The 18,008-nt window shown below is 46.6% G+C and overlaps 1 protein-coding gene across 1 annotated transcript; it reads right to left on the bottom strand.

The window, feature by feature from the left end:
- Positions 1-4,454: 4,454 nt before the first annotated feature.
- Positions 4,455-5,393, bottom strand: LOC123047271 (heavy metal-associated isoprenylated plant protein 39). Its single transcript, XM_044470767.1, has 2 exons — positions 5,195-5,393; positions 4,455-5,070 (listed from the first exon to the last, which is right to left on the bottom strand). The coding sequence occupies exons 1-2, from the start codon at positions 5,280-5,282 to the stop codon at positions 4,772-4,774; spliced, it is 387 nt and encodes a 128-aa protein (XP_044326702.1). The 5' UTR covers positions 5,283-5,393; the 3' UTR covers positions 4,455-4,771.
- Between the last annotated feature and the right edge of the window lie 12,615 nt (positions 5,394-18,008).

Genomic DNA, 18,008 nt, shown 5'->3' with positions numbered 1-18,008 from the left:
AGCGGAGGGCGCGGCGCCGCGGGCGCGGGCGCGTCCAGCAGAGGGCGCGACGCGGCGGGCGTACCGAGCGGAGGGCGCCGCGCGGCGGGCGTGCAGGACGCGGGCGAGGCGAGGCAGCGGAGGGGCGACCGGGCGCGGCGGTGAGGCGGGCGGGCGTGCAGGACGCGGGCGAGGCGAGGCTGCGAAGGGGCGATCGGGCGCGGCGGTGAGGCGGGCGGGCGGGGCGCGGCGAGGCTGCGGCGAGCACGGCGCGCAGGCGGGGACGAGCGAGCAGGCGGACATTTTGGGTCACTCTACCATAGTGTGCGCCTCGAACCCAAACCGGACTGGCATGTCCGTTTTCATCCCTATTACCACCTCAAACGGACGAAATCCGAATAAAACGGACGTTCATTTGGGGTTATGCGATGGAGTTGGCCTGATCCAACACAGCGGTATATGCAGACAAACCGTCTTCCATGGAAGGACGCCCAGAGGGGGTTGTGTATTTGGAACCTCCTCCAAGACTTTCAGGGGTTGCCGTTCTATTTTGTAATCAGCCCTGTACTGGAATTCACCTAAAACTACTATTCGACAATTATCATATTGCGTTACAAAACATCACACGAGTTTACATACAGTACCACTTAAAACATCAAACAAATGCTATGAAACGGAAAACAAAGTAGAACATAGTCTTACACGTGAAACAAGTGCTATAAGGCTGAGGCTTTTCGCACGTCGACTGGGGTTCTTCCCCCTATTTGCTAGGTCCCAATGGCGTCAACTTCATTCGACACAGTCGAAGAAGAGGAACACTGCCGCTTGCCTCCATCTACGCACCCCACTGCAAGATATCTGTTGGAGTTGTGTCGAATATAGTGTACAAGATAGGTTACAGTTGGACTTGTAGTTGTATTGTGTTTAGATAGGATATAGAGCCGTGTCCAAATAAAACACTTGTATCATAGGCCTCTCATATATAGCGGGGCTAGACACATGATGTAACTCATGCCAACATAATAGCACCGGAACGCAGGGGAAGCCGGCGGCATGTGCCGGTGTCCAGGACGATTGGGTGCAGTATTGTGACGGTGTCATGGGGAGGAGCGCCTATAGTCAGGCCTCGGGGATGTAGCCATATCGGTGAACCTCGTTAACAAATCTTGATGTCGTGCTCGTGTGATTGCTTAGTCCTCGGGTGATCAACGGTGGCTTCGGATTTATTCTAACAAGTGGTATCATGAGCTAGGTTATCCGAAGGTTGTGGTCTGTTGATCTAGAGGAAAGATTGTTCGAGAGTTGGGCGAGTACGACGGCAGTGGATTGGATCAATCCGATCGGGAGTAACTCGATGGCGGCTGCAAGCGTGTCACGCACGGACCAGGAGGTGTCGCTTGGTCGAGGCGCGGTCGAGCAAACCGCAACAGCAGAAGTTGTCGGTCTCTTGGAGTCGACCAGATCGATTGAGATGCGGCGGCAGGAGCCCTGTCAGGTGTACTTGCGCGAGCAGCAATCCAACAAGCAGTCGGGCCAACGGGCCAGGAGTACGCACGCATGGGCGGAGGCCCCAAGTGTGTTCCGTTGCACTCATGGGTAGAGTCCAGCAAGCTGGGCGTGCGGGTGGCCTATGCAGGCTGCATTGAAAGGCCCTGATGCGTGGAGCTGCAGTGAAGATTTGTTTTGGAAACAAAAGGAGACCGAGTCTCCATAGTACACGGACAGGCAGGCAAATCAGTCAGCGGCAAAGAACCGTCAAGTGTGTTCATCAGAAGTACTACTTGCGTAGGCGTTGGCAAGGCAAAGGCAACTAGCCAGCATTAAAAATTTGTGTCAAGGGAGCTATGGAAAGCTCAAATTATTTTTTTACTGGGTCAGTCATACGAAGAACCATGGCGTCAATGGATACTTGGTTTGAGGTGGAGAAGTTCAACGGGACAGAAAAACCTTGGGTTATGACAGACAAGGATGTAAAATTTGTTGGCACAATAGAGATGCTTGAAGGCGTTGCGGGAAGTCATGTCAGCTGAGATGGAACTACATAATGGATGGAAATTCGTGAAAGATGATTTGGGAGCCTTGAGCGTGTCGTTGCAGTCGGACAAGTTCGGCTGGGTCGGACTGGACTGTCTGGCAGATCGACGTGAGTCGGTTGGTACAGAAGACGGTGGTGGGATCGGCGACGGCGACATAGGAGCATGATGCTGATGGTGACCGACTTCTGGGCGTGGAAACACGTGGCACAGGCCTGGGCTTGTGCGGCTTCGACGAGACTATGGCGCGGAGTTGATTCAAGACGGTGCACATGTGAGCTTGAAGTCGACGGGGCGCGAGGGTAGACTGATCATCTACCATGGAGTCATGTTGAAGGTGGAGCTGGATTGAGGGGCTACGGTGTAAGGATCCAGGGAATCGAAGCCTATTCAGCAAGGGGGGAAAGCGAGTGACATGTTGTTCAGGCTGGAGCCCAAGGGTCTGATGAAAGCGTAAAACTCGTCATCGGTCGGTGATGATCGGTGGTACTCTGCAGTGGGGGTTGAGTGGTGTGGTCTTGCGACCCTTGAGACTCGACCGGGACAGCGGAGGCTCAACGCGGTAATAGCAGCGAGGCGTGCGGTACGCGCGGGACATGGAGACGGGCCAGGGCTCTGGTGGTCATACATGTGGTGAGACAACTGCGAATTTGACTCGGGATGACTACACGCAATGGTGAAATTCCTTCAAGTTTCAGGCAGGCGGTCAAGAAACGAGCAGTGATGTTGAGTTCAGGTAACTCTTATGTGTGACACCCAATATATGAGTTCTTCACTTTCACGCAGATCAGTGATCAGTGTGTGATGGCGTTGGACTGATACTCTGAAAGTTGGGAGCGCAAACTAGAGCAATGTGAAACTTAGTTTCACTCGAGTGTTGACCGTGGTCAAGAAAAGAAGGGACTACAAGTTGCAGGTGGAGTCATATGGAGTCTTTGGAGTAGCAGTGGTGCTCATGGGATAAACTCAAGTTCAATGTACATGGAAGTTTGACGCATGGACAAATTCATGGTGGTGGAGAATATTCGCCAAGGTGGAGTTTGTTGGAGTTGTGTCGAATATAGTATACAAGGTAGGTTACAGTTGGACTTGTAGTTGTATTGTGTTTAGATAGGATATGGAGCCGTGTCCAAATAGAACACTTGTATCCTAGGCCTCTCATATATAGCGGGGCTAGACACACGATGTAACCTATGCCAACATAATAGCACCAGAACGCAGGGGAAGCCGGCGGCATGTGCCGGTGTCCAGGGCGACCGGGTGCGGTATTGTGACGGTGTCATGGGGAGGAGCGCCCATAGTCAGGCCCCTGGGATGTAGCCATATCGGTGAACCTCGTTAACAAATCTTGGTGTCGTGCTCGTGTGATTGCTTGGTCCTCGGATGATCAACGGTGGCCTCGAATTTATTCTAACAATACCAAACACAATTGCAACAGACGACCCCAAAAAGACTGAGCCACCTGCTCCTCGGTGTCGCCCATTCGAACACCAACGAGATGGAGGAGGAGCAAAAGCAGATTATTCTGACGTGGCGTCGTCTTCATCATTGATGCAGTATCTCTGACAGAAAACATGCCTATCCTATCTCCCTGCCAAAGAAAAACTACCGGGGTCCCCGCTCACTCCTGCCGCCGGAGCGATAGACGAAGAGGACGAGGACCCATGACGTCTTGGAGCGGGTCCCAGGAGAGTGAACAAAGCGGTTGAAAACTTGGGAAGTTCCAGACATTGACTTATCAACTGTGGTTGTAGCCCTAGGCCACTAGATATCAAAGTTTTTACAATTTTCATATGTCACTAAATTAGATTTGATTTGTCTAACTAGGATGGAAACATTCCAACGATAGAGAGGTACCTCCGCAACTCCAGTCTCTAGATCTGGTAAAGAAAATCAATTTTCAATTTACCTTTTGTTTGGGGGTGGGTGGGTGGGTGGGTAGTTTTGTGTTGACATTGTGAGTGCATCTTGTTGTTTCTAGTTTTTTCTAAAATGAAGCAGACTTATCACAAAGTCAGCCCAATATAGGGTGATGAACGGATAACATGTGCATGGGTTCACAGCCGTCCGTAGAACACAAAAGACGTTCCATTCAATCATAGTACAAAATGAAAATTCTATACAGTTAGAGCAGTGATTAAGACATGCAATTAACAATGTATTTTTTGTGAGATGGGCGGTTAGCAATTTTATTAGGTCATAATCGTGCCGAATAAAACACACGTGAGTAATGAAAACAGTCCAAAAGCTTGGAAACCTTTCGCTTTGTCAGTCGAGATGACTGACTGGCTGACTGAAAGCAACTCTCAAGTGGGCTTCAGAGTTCAGACTTTTTACTGGTAAATGAAAAGATGCACGAGCGACCAATCTACCTAGCCGCCTCAAATTCTCTTCTCTTTGCGGCAGACTCGCTCAGTCTGCTGCACCTCCAGTTTATTTGTTTCAATATACTTTTTTATCACCAATTTGGGGGCAATCCCTGAACTTTCTCTGAAAAAACTACTGCAGCAGTTCTATCTGATCCTTCTCCAGACTTTTTTTTTTTTACAATTTGATGCTTTTTTTTCTGAACAATATACTGTAATTCTGTATGTACACGTTACAAACTAAGCATAACCAGATGCACAGCTGCCGGATCACCGGCGCAACGTACACGCCTACACGGTCATGTCATGTATATAACGAACGCCGTCCATCACCGGTGCAGGTAAGCCGATCGATCGGCAGGCAGGACGGCGAGCTACTGAACGTGCACTCGGTCAGCAGATGACGCAGGAGCTGGGATCCTCCTCGGCGCTGTGGCCGTGGTAGTACGGGTGCGAGTGGTAGTGGTACGGCGGCGGCGGCGGGTACCACGGCGGGTACACAGGGGTCGGCTCCTTCTTGCCGTCGTCCTTCTTGGCGTCGTCTTTCTTGTCCTCCTTGGCCGGGCCGACGGAGAGGATCTGCGCCGTGCGGAAGAGCTTGCTGCGCAGCTTGCCGACGATGTGGACGGGGTCGACGGTGCCCACCACCGTCATCTTGTCGTCCTTGGTGTCGACGGCGATCTGGTCGATACCTGAGAATATAGTAACAGTTGCCATTGTCAGAGGTGCGAAATTCAGATATGAATCGTAATACAGACCGGATCAACGAGCGCGGAAGAAGAAGAAGAAGAAGCAGGGGCGGGGATTATATATTACCGTGGAGACTGGAGACGAGCTTGAGCGCCTTCTGCTTCTGCTTGTCGTCGTGCAGGTCCAGCTTCAGCACCACCTTCATGGCGGCCATCGATCCAACAATCCAGCCGGGACGGACGAACTCTTGGCTGGTGGGATGGAACGGAACGGCGTGCGGCGCTTCGTCTCGGCGATGGGCAAGGGAGGAAGAGAGCGCGGTGTAATCTGGAGACAGGGGAGTGGCTCTGGGCAGGTGGGTGGATTTATAGGCAGAAGCCTCCTCGGTCGGGCTGTTTTCAGAGGGAAGTGGAGTGGCGACCGGCGAAGCTGCGGAGAATGCCCGCCTGACAGCAAAAACAGGTGTCCGGCTCGGTCGCTTCTGTGGTCGCCTGCGCTTGCACCGGGGCCCCGACTACGGCCGCGGGCCAGGAGCCGTGTGTACGCGCGTGGAGACCCGGAGACTGAGAGAGACGTATCATCGTGTTGGTGGGGCGCGGCAACGACCCGCCGGAGTCCTCGCACACTTCCGGTTCCGGCCGTGGTCGCTTGATTGCGAGCACATTGACTGATCACTAGCCACTTGGGAGGGACAAAACTGTATGGTGTCTCCTTGAGGGCCAAGGCAAGGGGATCGATCAACGGAGAAGAAAAAGTGGTCATGGGATACGGTCTCCGGCTGACCGTTGCGCCCGACCGATCCGTCTCTGGAGTCTGGACACGGTATGCCCCGTCTTGGGGACTCGGTGACCATGTTCGGAACGGTTCAACTCTGGACAGTACTGCTGCATGCATGCCCGGTCATCTCTTCCGCAGGGGCAGGACTGAACGCGGCCCCGGCTTTAGGAACCAAAACTTCCATGGCGTGTCCTCTAGGGTCAATCAAGGGGATGAATGGATCAACGCAGAAAAAGTGGCCGTGGGGCGTGGGCTATGGCGCATCCTTGCACCAATCGTGCTAGGAACGATTCAACTTCGTGCACTAGTGAATGCATGTCCGGTCTTCTTTTCTACCGTTTGCGGAACTAGTAAGCATGCACGTGCAACGCACGTCTCAAACGTAAACCAGGTGAGATTCATATAATATAAAAAAATAATTGTTTTTAAAAATATAAATCAAATGGATACACAATGTTTGATGTCGCTCAAATTGTATTTTCAAAAGTGAGACACAATAGTGGTTATGTTGCTTCATAGAGTAATCGCAGGAAAATATTCTCATTTATAAAATCAGCAATTATTTATTAATGCGATAATATAGGCTTGTAGTGTAGTCTTCTCTTTGAGTGTAGCCAGGAAAAAAAAAGTATAAACTGACTTACGGTGCAATTATATTGTTCAACATGCTTAATTCTTTAATCTTATTTTATTCTACTAATCTGCGTAGCAAAGTATATACTTGTACTAATTTGGATAAAATTATATATATTTTTTGGTTGTGTGGATTGCCAAAATTATATAGCTACCTACTCTGGATAATAGGAAATAGAAGATGATATGTGACTACAACGACTTCTATATAAAATAAAGATGATTTACATAAACTAATTGAAATGTAAAAGGGCTAAAAGAAATCCAATAATTATCATGATAGAAATTATTTATCCGATTTTGTATATGTTTATGCGTTGGCAACCATACTAATTACAATGATTTAAGACGCTCTGTGCGTACAGAAACTGAAATGAGTTAGGAAGAAAAATAAAGATGGAAGGAACAATATTTCAGAGTATTTGTCAAGCTTAACCTTATCAAGCTTTCAGGCCAGCTTCTAAATTACAAAAAACATGATGAATCCTCAAATAAGAAAGAGCCAACAATTTGGAACATGCTACAAAACTGGTGAAGATAGAAAGCATTCATCCTCTTTTTCCTTGTCGTAAGGAGTAGCTTGCATACATTTGTAACAGTGTAATACCTGATCTGAAAAAAGTTATTCATTATTATTATTAGAGGAAAGAGGCGCCGCAGACAAAGAAAAAGAGGCGGTGCAAATAAGGCCTTAAACAGTATGTCTTCAAATTTGATGACTGCAGATATGTTGGATCATTTGAACCTGCACAAGTATATAAGAATAAATATGTGGCAAAATAGCGGTATATGGTTTCTCTGTCATGAAACAAAATAAATCCGACTGATGTGCATGATGGCGGCAGGAGGCTTGCGATTAGCTTCCTAATAGGATGGATGCGTCCGAGATAAGTTTTTTAATATGATGGATTTGTCTGAGATTAGTTTCCTAATAGGATGGATGCACTCTGATTTAGTTTCCTCGAATATGATGCACCCGTGATTATTAGTTTCCTAATGTCCCAGACATGGAGTTTCATATTTTTCTCCACGTGGAGTACGGTCAGTCAATGTAAATTGCTAAGTGCACACAGAAAATGGTTTAGGTTAAGGCTAACCGTTAGATTGATTTTAGTGGGCCTAATCGTGCGGTAGTATCGGATCTGTGTAGCTTTGTGGGGTGTGCTTAAAGAAGTTCTTATTTGATTGTTTAATAGTAGTATAGATTTGTCAAGCTTAACCTTATCAAGCTTTCAGGCCAGCTTCTAAATTACAAAAAACATGATGAATCCTCAAATAAGAAAGAGCCAACAATTTGGAACATGCTACAAAACTGGTGAAGATAGAAAGCATTCATCCTCTTTTTCCTTGTCGTAAGGAGTAGCTTCAGCATACATTTGTAACAGTGTAATACCTGATCTGGAAAAAGTTATTCATTATTATTATTAGAGGAAAGAGGCACCGCAGACAAAGAAAAAGAGGCGGTGCAAATAAGGCCTTAAACAGTATGTCTTCAAGTTTGATGACTGCAGATATGTTGGATCATTTGAACCTGCACAAGTATATAAGAATAAATATATGTGGCAAAATAGCGGTATATGGTTTCTCTGTCATGAAACAAAATAAATCCGACTGATGTGCATGATGGCGGCAGGAGGCTTGCGATTAGCTTCCTAATAGGATGGATGCGTCCGAGATAAGTTTTTTAATATGATGGATTTGTCTGAGATTAGTTTCCTAATAGGATGGATGCACTCTGATTTAGTTTCCTAGAATATGATGCATCCGTGATTATTAGTTTCCTAATGTCCCAGGCGTGGAGTTTCATATTTTCCTCCACGTGAAGTATGGTCAGTCAATGTAAATTGCTAAGTGCACACAGAAAATGATTTAGGTTAAGGCTAACCGTTAGATTGATTTTAGTGGGCCTAATCGTGCGGTAGTATCGGATCTGTGTACGCTTTGTGGGGTGTGCTTAAAGAAGTTTTTATTTGATTGTTTAATAGTAGTATAGATGACCGAAGGAGAATTAGCGGTGATGCTTTCAGCAACGGTCCGCGCCATGACAAAGCTGGAGTCCGAGTACACTGGCTGACTGATACCTGGCTGAGCGTCACGAGTCCTATACGTCAAGATCCGCATGGTCCATTGACCGGCCCTGCTGAAAGCTTTGAATTCCCATGCGCCGTGACAGGGTCCTCTAGTCTAGTGCCGTCCCTCCTACAGATACAGACGCATGCGATGTGAGAAATCTCTGTATTGCTACGTCTGCAATGGCAATCTAATCTAATCGAGTGAATTGCAAAAGGCCACCGCATGGACGCTTAGATTTGTAAACACACCATTCTACGAATTTCTCTCAGAAACCACTGATTCTCGGCCTAACCTTTTTGCAAAACCCACTGATTCGGGCTTCGAGCGGCTCCTCGAGCAGCTGGACCAGATCGAGGCCGACGGCTTCGGCGCCGTCCGCCCCTGCGACAACCCGCCTGCCTCCAAGCCCGCCGTCGAGTCCATGCCAACCGTACCACCAGCCACGGGAGATGCCCACCGTCAAAAGTTGTCAGTTCTATGCCACGTCATCAAGATCGGGACCCAGGTGTTATAATCGAGGTTAAAATGCTCAAAGCAATATGTCAGTGTTTTCTGCAAAAGATTAGGCCAAGAATCGGTGGTTTCTAGCACACATTCGTAGAATGGAGTTTTCTGCAATACTAAGCGTCAATGTGGTGGTTTTCTACAGTTCACTCAATCTAATCTGTTTAGATTAGATTAGAACAATAAATGTAGCTCCTCCGGTGGAAGAAAATGTAACAGAACAATGGAGGGAGACGCCAATTGACGTGCAGATTTGCAGACCACACTGGATAAGCAAAACAATGATGGTTGAAGACCTAAGTAGCCGCACATTTTTTTTTTGAAATGTTGATAGGAGAGCCGTCAAATTCATTGATCAGAAGAAGCATTGCACGAACACCTCTGAGAAGGAAAGCACCGCAAAAAGGCAAGTGCAAAAAGAAAAGAAAGAAAAATGAACAGTCGGCACCACTAGAACCCAAGCACCGGCAACAAGCCGTGCACACCATCGGAGAAACCATCGTCGGGTCTCCAAGGTGATGCCTCCAATAAGGAAGTGATGTCGATGACACCACCGTCACGATCCGGCATAGCCAAATCTTAGGTTTTCACCTAGAGACCACAAGCCACGGGGGTACGAAGAGCAAATGAGCTCCACGGCGGTACCTCCAAGGAGGAAGACGACATTTGTAGACGCCGTTACCGCGATACTGACTAGGTCACTGTAGGATTTTCATCTGGATTCGAGGCCTGCCAGCCCCACCGGCCAGAGAGAGAGAGAGAGAGATAGATAGTTAGAGAGAGAGAGAGACCATGCACACACTACCAGCATGGACAAGGCACTGCCGCACGCAGGAAACTCGACGAACACGCGCCAACCTAGTAGGACCGCACCGCCGCACGCAGGCCCTATGCGGCCGAAACAAGATCTAGCCATCCTTTGCCTCCGTGTGCAGAACTGGGCGAGGATCCGCACAACAGCGCACAGGAAAAGCCAAGTTAGAACCAAAACTGGCCGGCCCATTACACAGCGCACAGGAATTGGGCGAGCACAAGCCGAAACTACCGCCTCATACCGCCGTGCGCAAGGACATGCCTAGCCGAGCTGATACTGGTCTGCCTGGAACCTCGTCACAAATGTTGTACGGCGTCGCTGCTCCAAAGGAACCGGACGAGGACACGCTTGAAGGAGGGCCCACCAGCATCCGCCGACATCAACGCTGCAGCCTATACCAACGTGACCCCGAGGGCGGCGAGATCCAGCCACGGGCTTGCCAGGACCCAAATCAGGCACGACCACGGCAAGCCCCACACTACAGCGACCCCGGATCTCCGCACGACTTGCAGCAGAACCGCACTGGGGCCGGCCACAACAACCCGCAACGTGCAACCATGTCCGCACGTGACCTGCCGCGCAAGCACACAACGCCAGGCGTGTCACTCCTGACGCTCACCAACGCCCACTCGCCACGCGCGCCGCGACCACCGGCGCCTGCTCGCCGCACCCCCACGCCTCTTCGTGGCCGAGCGCCCCCGCACTCCTCAGACCTCGCCAAAGGAGAAAAAGGAGAGGCGCAGCCAACGCCGACGCTGCGCGGGCTTTGCCGATGGCGGCGAGGGGAACGAGGAGATCTGGGAGGGGAGCTGTCCTGGCGGGTAGGGTTTCGCCCGGGTCGCACGCCGGGCAGGACACGGGGGTCCTCTCTTTGTTGGCGGATCTGAGCCGCACGATTTGAACAACGGAGGGGCGCATCGCTCTCACCTGACGTTGAAAACCTGACATCACACCCTCCTGGCCGGCTTAGCTCACCGAGTACGTCAGATTTTGCAGGGATGATTGTCGAACAGGCAGCACGACGACGACAGAAAATAAAGATCAGTACTGCTCCACCAAAAGCAAAACACATAGCGTGTACCGTCGACGAAACGTCCCTTAGTCGCCGTCGTCGTGCTGCTGCAAAAATGGCCGTGCGAGCACTCGAAGCAAACCACTATAGGCGATTGAGCATAATAAACGTTGCGGTTGGGAGCCAAATTAACACATGCATGAGCTTTCAGGTGTGACCGGGACGGTGGAAAATTACCACTGGAGAAGAAAGCCACGCGCACTGAAGCTGACCGGGGGATTGATAGACAGTGTACCTGGTCGAACTAACGTGGAACTGTCACCTAATTATACCGCTTTTGCTGTCTTATCTATTTGTTTATTACTAGTCTACTACCACTATAAAAGAAAGAGAGTGCGAAGAACCAGATCATCCTATCCATCGAAAACTGCAATCTAATGGTCTACATCACTCCAGCATACTAAACGTGTTTTACGCTTTAATTATCCATCATGCCATTACCCACAATGCCATTACTTATTTATTTACCTCGTCCTGTGTTTAACAGCAAGCCACCGTAGTTTAATTTAGTGCCCGCAAATCCCCCTGCGCACCGTGGTAAAAAAAGGGCCCCACGATTATGTTCGCCGCAACCGCCGCACTCCACTTGCCTGTTGCCTCGCTGCCGCACACACCCGCCCCCCTCACCTCTCCGCCGCCTGCCCCGCCTTCCCCACGCGAACCGGTTCTACGCGTCGCCCCTCATCCTCGGCAGCGAGAGGCACGGGGGAGCTGCCGCCGCCGCCGCCAGGGACGTGGACGCACGCGGGCCAACCACCGATGTGAGGCCGCGCGCCCGCGCCTGGCCGTGCCTGAGCCTTCTGCTTCCATTTCCCTACTGGTTCAAGATTCCCACCAGTCTCCTCCCTGCCGTCATCGTCCTTCCTGCTGCCAGCTCTGCCCTTCTCCGCCTTATCTCCACGGCAACGATTCTGCTCCATCCATCGGTAAGTAGCGACCATGTCTTCTCTCTCCCTTCCAATCCCTATAGTATTTTCCCATGGTGTTTCTTTTGGATGATGGTGAAACTCAGCGACAATGACCAGTGTGTTTCTTTTCGATGGTGAAACTCAGCAACAATGACCACTGTGTTTCTTTTCGTTTTATTCCTTGGTCATAGTTTTCCTGAATCCCCATGATTTTCATTAGCTGTAACTGATAAAGTAAGGCATGGCTGTTTACTTCGATCAAATCCGGCTCCATTATCAAATAAAATGCTAGGCGATAATAAGTTGGTAGCACTTCTCTTTTTCCAGAAGAGCTGGCATGGTGGACAGGAGTGCTCTTTTGGTTTTGCTTAGCTCTAGGATAAAATTCTGAAATTCTGAAACTCTGAAACTCTAAAGACATCCTACGACCTTTGTACTGATTTCTGTAGTTGATGTTGCTAATGTTGTTGTACATACTACATAATGTTATAACGGTGTTAAATTCTGAAATTCAAGCCTCCCATTGTATGTGGCTGAAGTGCCGAATTATCTCTTTTTCTTCTTACAATACCAAAATATGAGCTGCAAAAGTGACTCAAATTCCTCTTCGCTCACAAGTAACTACACTGGTAATTGTCCATGTGTGGATCTGGTTGACATGACCATATTGTTTGATGTTTTCCATTCAATTCTAACTACAATATTGTTTCTAGATAAGATATTGTTTTATGTATTGTTATGGGTGTATTTCTTAAGTTTCGTGCACAAGTTGTTGATATTTACACAATACAGAGTGTCCTATGAATAAATGATTGTGGCCATTATTAAGAGTATTCTGCCTCTGAAGTATTCTACCTCTTGATAACAATTTCAGAGGTGGAGGCTGGCCTATAGCTCGTGTGCACGGAGGAGAAGCACACTTCACTGAGAAGTTGTTGCCACTATCCTCGGTGCCACCGCCAGTGACGAAACTTGGTGGTGAGCCTCATCTCGCCCCCTCTCAGTTCTTCCGTTTTGCTCTGAATGATCTCTGCTCATGTTGTTAGTGTTTAAAGTATCTCTTGTTGTTCTAGGCTTCTAGCTGATAATCTTGTTGGTCGCTATCAGTGTGGTGCACATACACCTAGGCTTTAAGTTGTTGTGATTTTCCTATAAGATGTTGAGAGCATGGAACTGAAATTGACATCAGAAATAGACTTGTTAAGTGTTTGTGTTGCCACCAATCAAAAGCTGGTATGTAATCTACAAACCAACATAGTCGACCAGTGTGATTTGATAAATATGTACACTTGTACAGAATGGAGTATGAACATGCAGTTAAACTTACGATCATCAATTTTCCACTTTTTAATAACTTGTGTTCTGAAGCATTTTGTTTTCTCCAATTACATGATTTAATAAAATAACACATGGCCAGTTCATTACAAGTGTTGTTTATTGTAGCGTATTTCGGCCATATCTTCTAACATACTTCAGGGTTGCATTAGTGGAAAACATGCTGGAAAGAGAGTGTTCATCCCTATGATCCCTTTGGCGCCCTCGGAGGACATTTCGCTTCCTTTCAAGTTGATGAAGAGGAAACAGTTCCATGTTTGTCAGAGTTATGCAAAGACCATTAACATAGCCCAAGGGCAAACCATCCCAACTGTCGGTATTTACCTTCCGGAGCATGTACTCTCGCATGCCCAGGTTTATCTTGCACTGTCAAGAGGTGTGTCATTGCAGACAACTCGGATTCTGGTAAAGCCAAATAAAATATAGATTCCACTGGTGAAAGCACCAAGAACATTGTGTACGGAGATATCTTGTAGGGATAACATAGGTTTGTTATCTAAACTTTGGATTTTTGATAGGGCTCCTATATGTAAAATAATTTTTGGACTAACATTATATATGTTTATAATTGCAGCCTTTTGTCTGGTTGCACCTATAGGCAGTATAGAGGATCTACTCTCAGTAAGCTCTACAGCCGATCATTTTTTCCGCTTCCACTACTTTTTTTACCTTACTTTACACTGTGTAATCTGTTTCAATGCTATGATGCACTATACGTATGTTCTGCATCATTTTCCTTGTTGTATCTACTGGGACCTATTGTTGGAGCATTCATTTTATTGGGATTCTATATCTAAGTTGAAAACGTAATAAGGTGAGGTTTAGAATTTAATTAAGCTGATCAAAGTGTGCTTACTGGTCAGAATGTGCTTATTACTGGTTTCCTATGTTATTTTTACAACTATAAAAGTAATTATGTCCTATGAGTCTTGGAAGGTGTGAATTCGAAATCAACTATATTTCTTGCTATTCTGGTTTAGATGCTTTTGATGCCTCTGATTCTACACTATTCAGCCTCCTTGACGAATAACAGTCGACTCAGATAGTGTTTGAGTATGTTTCTCCTAAAGCTAATTGACCAACATCTGAACGACTTCGACTGCTGCAAACAAGTCCAGCTAAGCACGGTGCAAGTATAACTCTGTCAGTGGAAATGAGATGTATATAAGACTTCCTTATTCACTTCATTTTCTATATATTCACGGAGGAGGTGTCTCAGTTTGGTTTGCTGCAGGCTTTCATCGATTTGCTATGTTGATTCATGTGTTCCCTTTAGTCAAAGGTGAGGTGCTCAGATTTAAAAAATTAGTTACTCTTATTTTGTTCACTTCCTAACTTGCAAGCAACAGGACCAGTCTCTGTAATGTACATATTGTTTTGTTATTCTCATTTATGAGCACGAATATGTCTACCATCAAACATATTAGAGTTTACAGCCAAGAAATACCTACTTAAGCATTAACATTGTATATAGACAGTATACATTAACACGATCAGTGTTGATGCTAATTTCAGTTTTCTATTTCTGGAGTTACAAATTAACTTTATTTGAAATGTTAATATGTTTATCTCAATTGGAAACAGTCTTGCTGTACCATTGAAGTTATTTAATAAGGGATGCTTCTTTTATATTTTAGGATAATATTTGCGACCAGCTTCATGTTCTCAGATAATACTGGTGCATAATGCATTCAGGTTGCATTTATCAGACTGCACCTTGTTATCAGATTGCATGTACAAAGACTGAATTTTGTTGGCTGGTACTTGCGGTGAGAAGCAGCATGCACATGTTGTGCATTAGTTTGGTGGATTTCCATAGCTTAGCATATGTATGAGAAATATATTATATACATTTTGTATTGGTGGTGACTCTTTTCTTTGAAAGGTCAAATCATTTTATTATTATTGATTGATCAGCAGCAAGGTAAATAGACAAGAGTGAATGGTTTCTGGAGAAAAGGCACAACGGCAAGTTGGCAAGGTTGTGGCTAGCTGCGTGTGGTGGTGATGGTTTTGTAGTGTGTAGTGGGCATGGGAATCTGTTGCATCCTGAAGTAGTCCTCAGTGTTTGTTTGGCAGCCTTTCTTATGCAAGTCTTTATATAGGTTCTTAAATTTGAATAAAATTTTCCTCAATTATGAAATTTCTTGATTCTAGAAATATAATTGATAACTACATAAAAATGCATTGCACCTAATGACAAGCTAGCGCAGCCTAGTACCTCAATTTTCATTCTACTCCACCAGTTTAAAGTAGTGCATCAACACTTAGGCCTCCAATGATAGTGCCTCTCCACTTGTGCTATTTTCTGTTGCTTCATGCGCATGGTTATTATAGGTTCTTGAAGCTACTCAACCCTGTCCCCCATAAATTATAGCGAGGCATTACTCCAGTCACATTGTGATGCCTGCTACATCGACAATGAAGATGCACACAACATTCTGGATATTGTATGAGAACTAATTAGGCTACTAAGAAATACTGAGATAATAATGTTATTTGAGTATCTGACAATGATCACAAGTATTAAGAAATACTGATAAAATAATGTTTTTATGGCTCTTTGTGTAGGGTGCTACATCAAAACATTTTATTGATTTGTAATACTTTTTAGTGCAATCACAATATCTATGTCTGTTAATTCTCGCATATGTATGTAATATTAGTTGTGACGTGCATTTGCACGTGCGCGCTAACTAGTACTATTAGTGTGACATCCCTTTACTCTCTCTAACTATTTTTGGCTATCTTTTACACATTTCTTAGGGGTCTTTTACACTTTGTTAGTTGGTATGTCTTGTGCCATACTTACGCATCTGCCTCTATTCCAAAATGTAAGGCGTACTGTAGTATAATTTGAACTACAAAACGTCTTATATTTTGATATATAGGGAGTACATTTCATTACTTCCGCTAGAACCGACAAGTTGAACGCACTTGGTAAAAACATGCACCGGTTGGATTTTAGCGAATTATTTCAAATTATCTCGTTTTTTCATATCGAATCATGTGAAATTCTACAAAACGATGTCAAATTTTGTTGCATTCCTATGTCATGTCAAATACGTCCCTAAGAGCATCTCCAACGCTGCCCCCCAGATTTGCTCTGGCATCCTTCCACAGACCCTCGAATTTGTTCCCGCATCCTTCCATGGATAGGGGACTAGTCCGCGGGCTCGGATGCGGGAGCCGGCCATAACCGACGCTACCCGCATACATCTGACCCCAAATTTTTTGTAAGTTCGCATGTACAAATTGCCACATATATAGTCTAAAATAGTTCAAATGTTCAAGTGCAGCAGTAGTTTAAATTTATAAAGTTTAAATATTACAATCCAACATTGTTGTCCCCCATAATCGCCAAACAGATGCTCAATCATATCCTCATCAGTTGCTCGTGAGTTGCTCGATGCCAAATTTGTTGATGCATTTGAACAAACTTTTCAAATGTGACCGGATTTTGATGGGGAGGTTTGATAAGATCACTCATGTCCTCAAATTCAAGACCCGCGGCAGCATCCTCACCCTCATCCTCCAAATCATGTTGTGCATGATCACACAATAGGTCATCACCTCCAATAAGATCTCCGGATCCCATTGTTTAGCGGATCCACGAACAACTGCAATACGTGTCTGTAGAACTCCAAAAGTCCTCTCAACATACTTTATAGCTGCTTCTTGTATTTGGCAAAGTGAGACTTTTTCTGACCAATTGGGTTAGAAATGGTGTTCACAAAGATAGGCCAAGGATGATAGATATCGTCAACCAAATAATAGCCCATGTTGTACTCATGTCCATTTGCAGGATATTGGCAAGGAGGAGCTTTTCCTTCAGTCAAACTGGCAAACAATGGTGATCGCTGCAACACATTGGTGTCACTGTGAGACACGGGCATGCCAAAGAAAACGTGCTTATCCAAAGATCATGTGATGCAACTACTTTAAGAATGATGAAGGGCTTCTTAACATGACCCTGATATTGTTGTTCTAAAGCTTTCGACAGTTCTTCCATTTTCAATGCATGCAGTCAAGTGATCCGAGCAAACTTGGCCACCGTCTTGCTTTCGAGATTCCCAAGAGCCTCTCGGTGTCTGCCACAGTTGGTTCTTTGAGGTACCGAGGTCTAAACACCTCGACCCCGACAGTTGCAAACCTGGCCACGACACCTCCGCATGTGTTCTCGGACATCCATAGGTACTCATCCCACCAATTAGCCGACATGCCATACGCAAGCATTTGTAGTGTGGCCGTGCACTTCTGGTAACCAGAGAACCTAATCATTCCCATGGAAAGCATTTAGCGTCAAATGGGCGCATGCCAGTTTCGGTTGAGCACTCGATAACCCTTAATCGATCCTGTGAAATTAAGAACATGCTCCTCCGCACGCTCCGCATTTGGAAGCACCTCCTACATCATCGCCATCCCATCTATGTAGACCTCCTCATCGGAGACTCAACATAGTGCTCGTATATGTACTCCATATCCGAATCCACTGCTCAAAGAAGAAGGGACAACAATATTTTGCTCGAGCAAATTTATCGAATAGTTGCCGGGCATGGTGAGTATCGTAGGAGCGGATGGTAGTTGTGCGGCGGTCGCAGGAGTAGTGTGGAACGGCGGCGGAGGAGAAGCGGCATCGAGCCCGGGTGTACCGTTAGAGGTGACCGACTTGTCGAGTTTTGGCAGGGGTGCGGCGTGGCGGTCGGGGTGATGGAGCGGCGGCGAAGGCAAGGAAGAAAGACTGAAGGAGAGAAAATGGAAGGATGGACGCGCGGGGTGCCCAAGGGGTTTTCTGTGGGGTTTTAGGTGGGCCTGGGGGTGTCA

Source organism: Triticum aestivum, chromosome 2B, assembly GCF_018294505.1.
Source record: "Triticum aestivum cultivar Chinese Spring chromosome 2B, IWGSC CS RefSeq v2.1, whole genome shotgun sequence".
NCBI classification, from domain to species: Eukaryota; Viridiplantae; Streptophyta; class Magnoliopsida; order Poales; family Poaceae; genus Triticum; species Triticum aestivum.
This window is presented reverse-complemented; position numbering and strand designations above follow the sequence as displayed.

Bases quoted from the DNA above. Each gene is read 5' to 3' on its own strand.
- LOC123047271 (XM_044470767.1), bottom strand. From the start codon at position 5,282: ATGGCCGCCATGAAGGTGGTGCTGAAGCTGGACCTGCACGACGACAAG. The intron at 5,071-5,194 runs GTAATATATAAT...CTATATTCTCAG, and splicing joins GCTCGTCTCCAGTCTCCACG to GTATCGACCAGATCGCCGTC.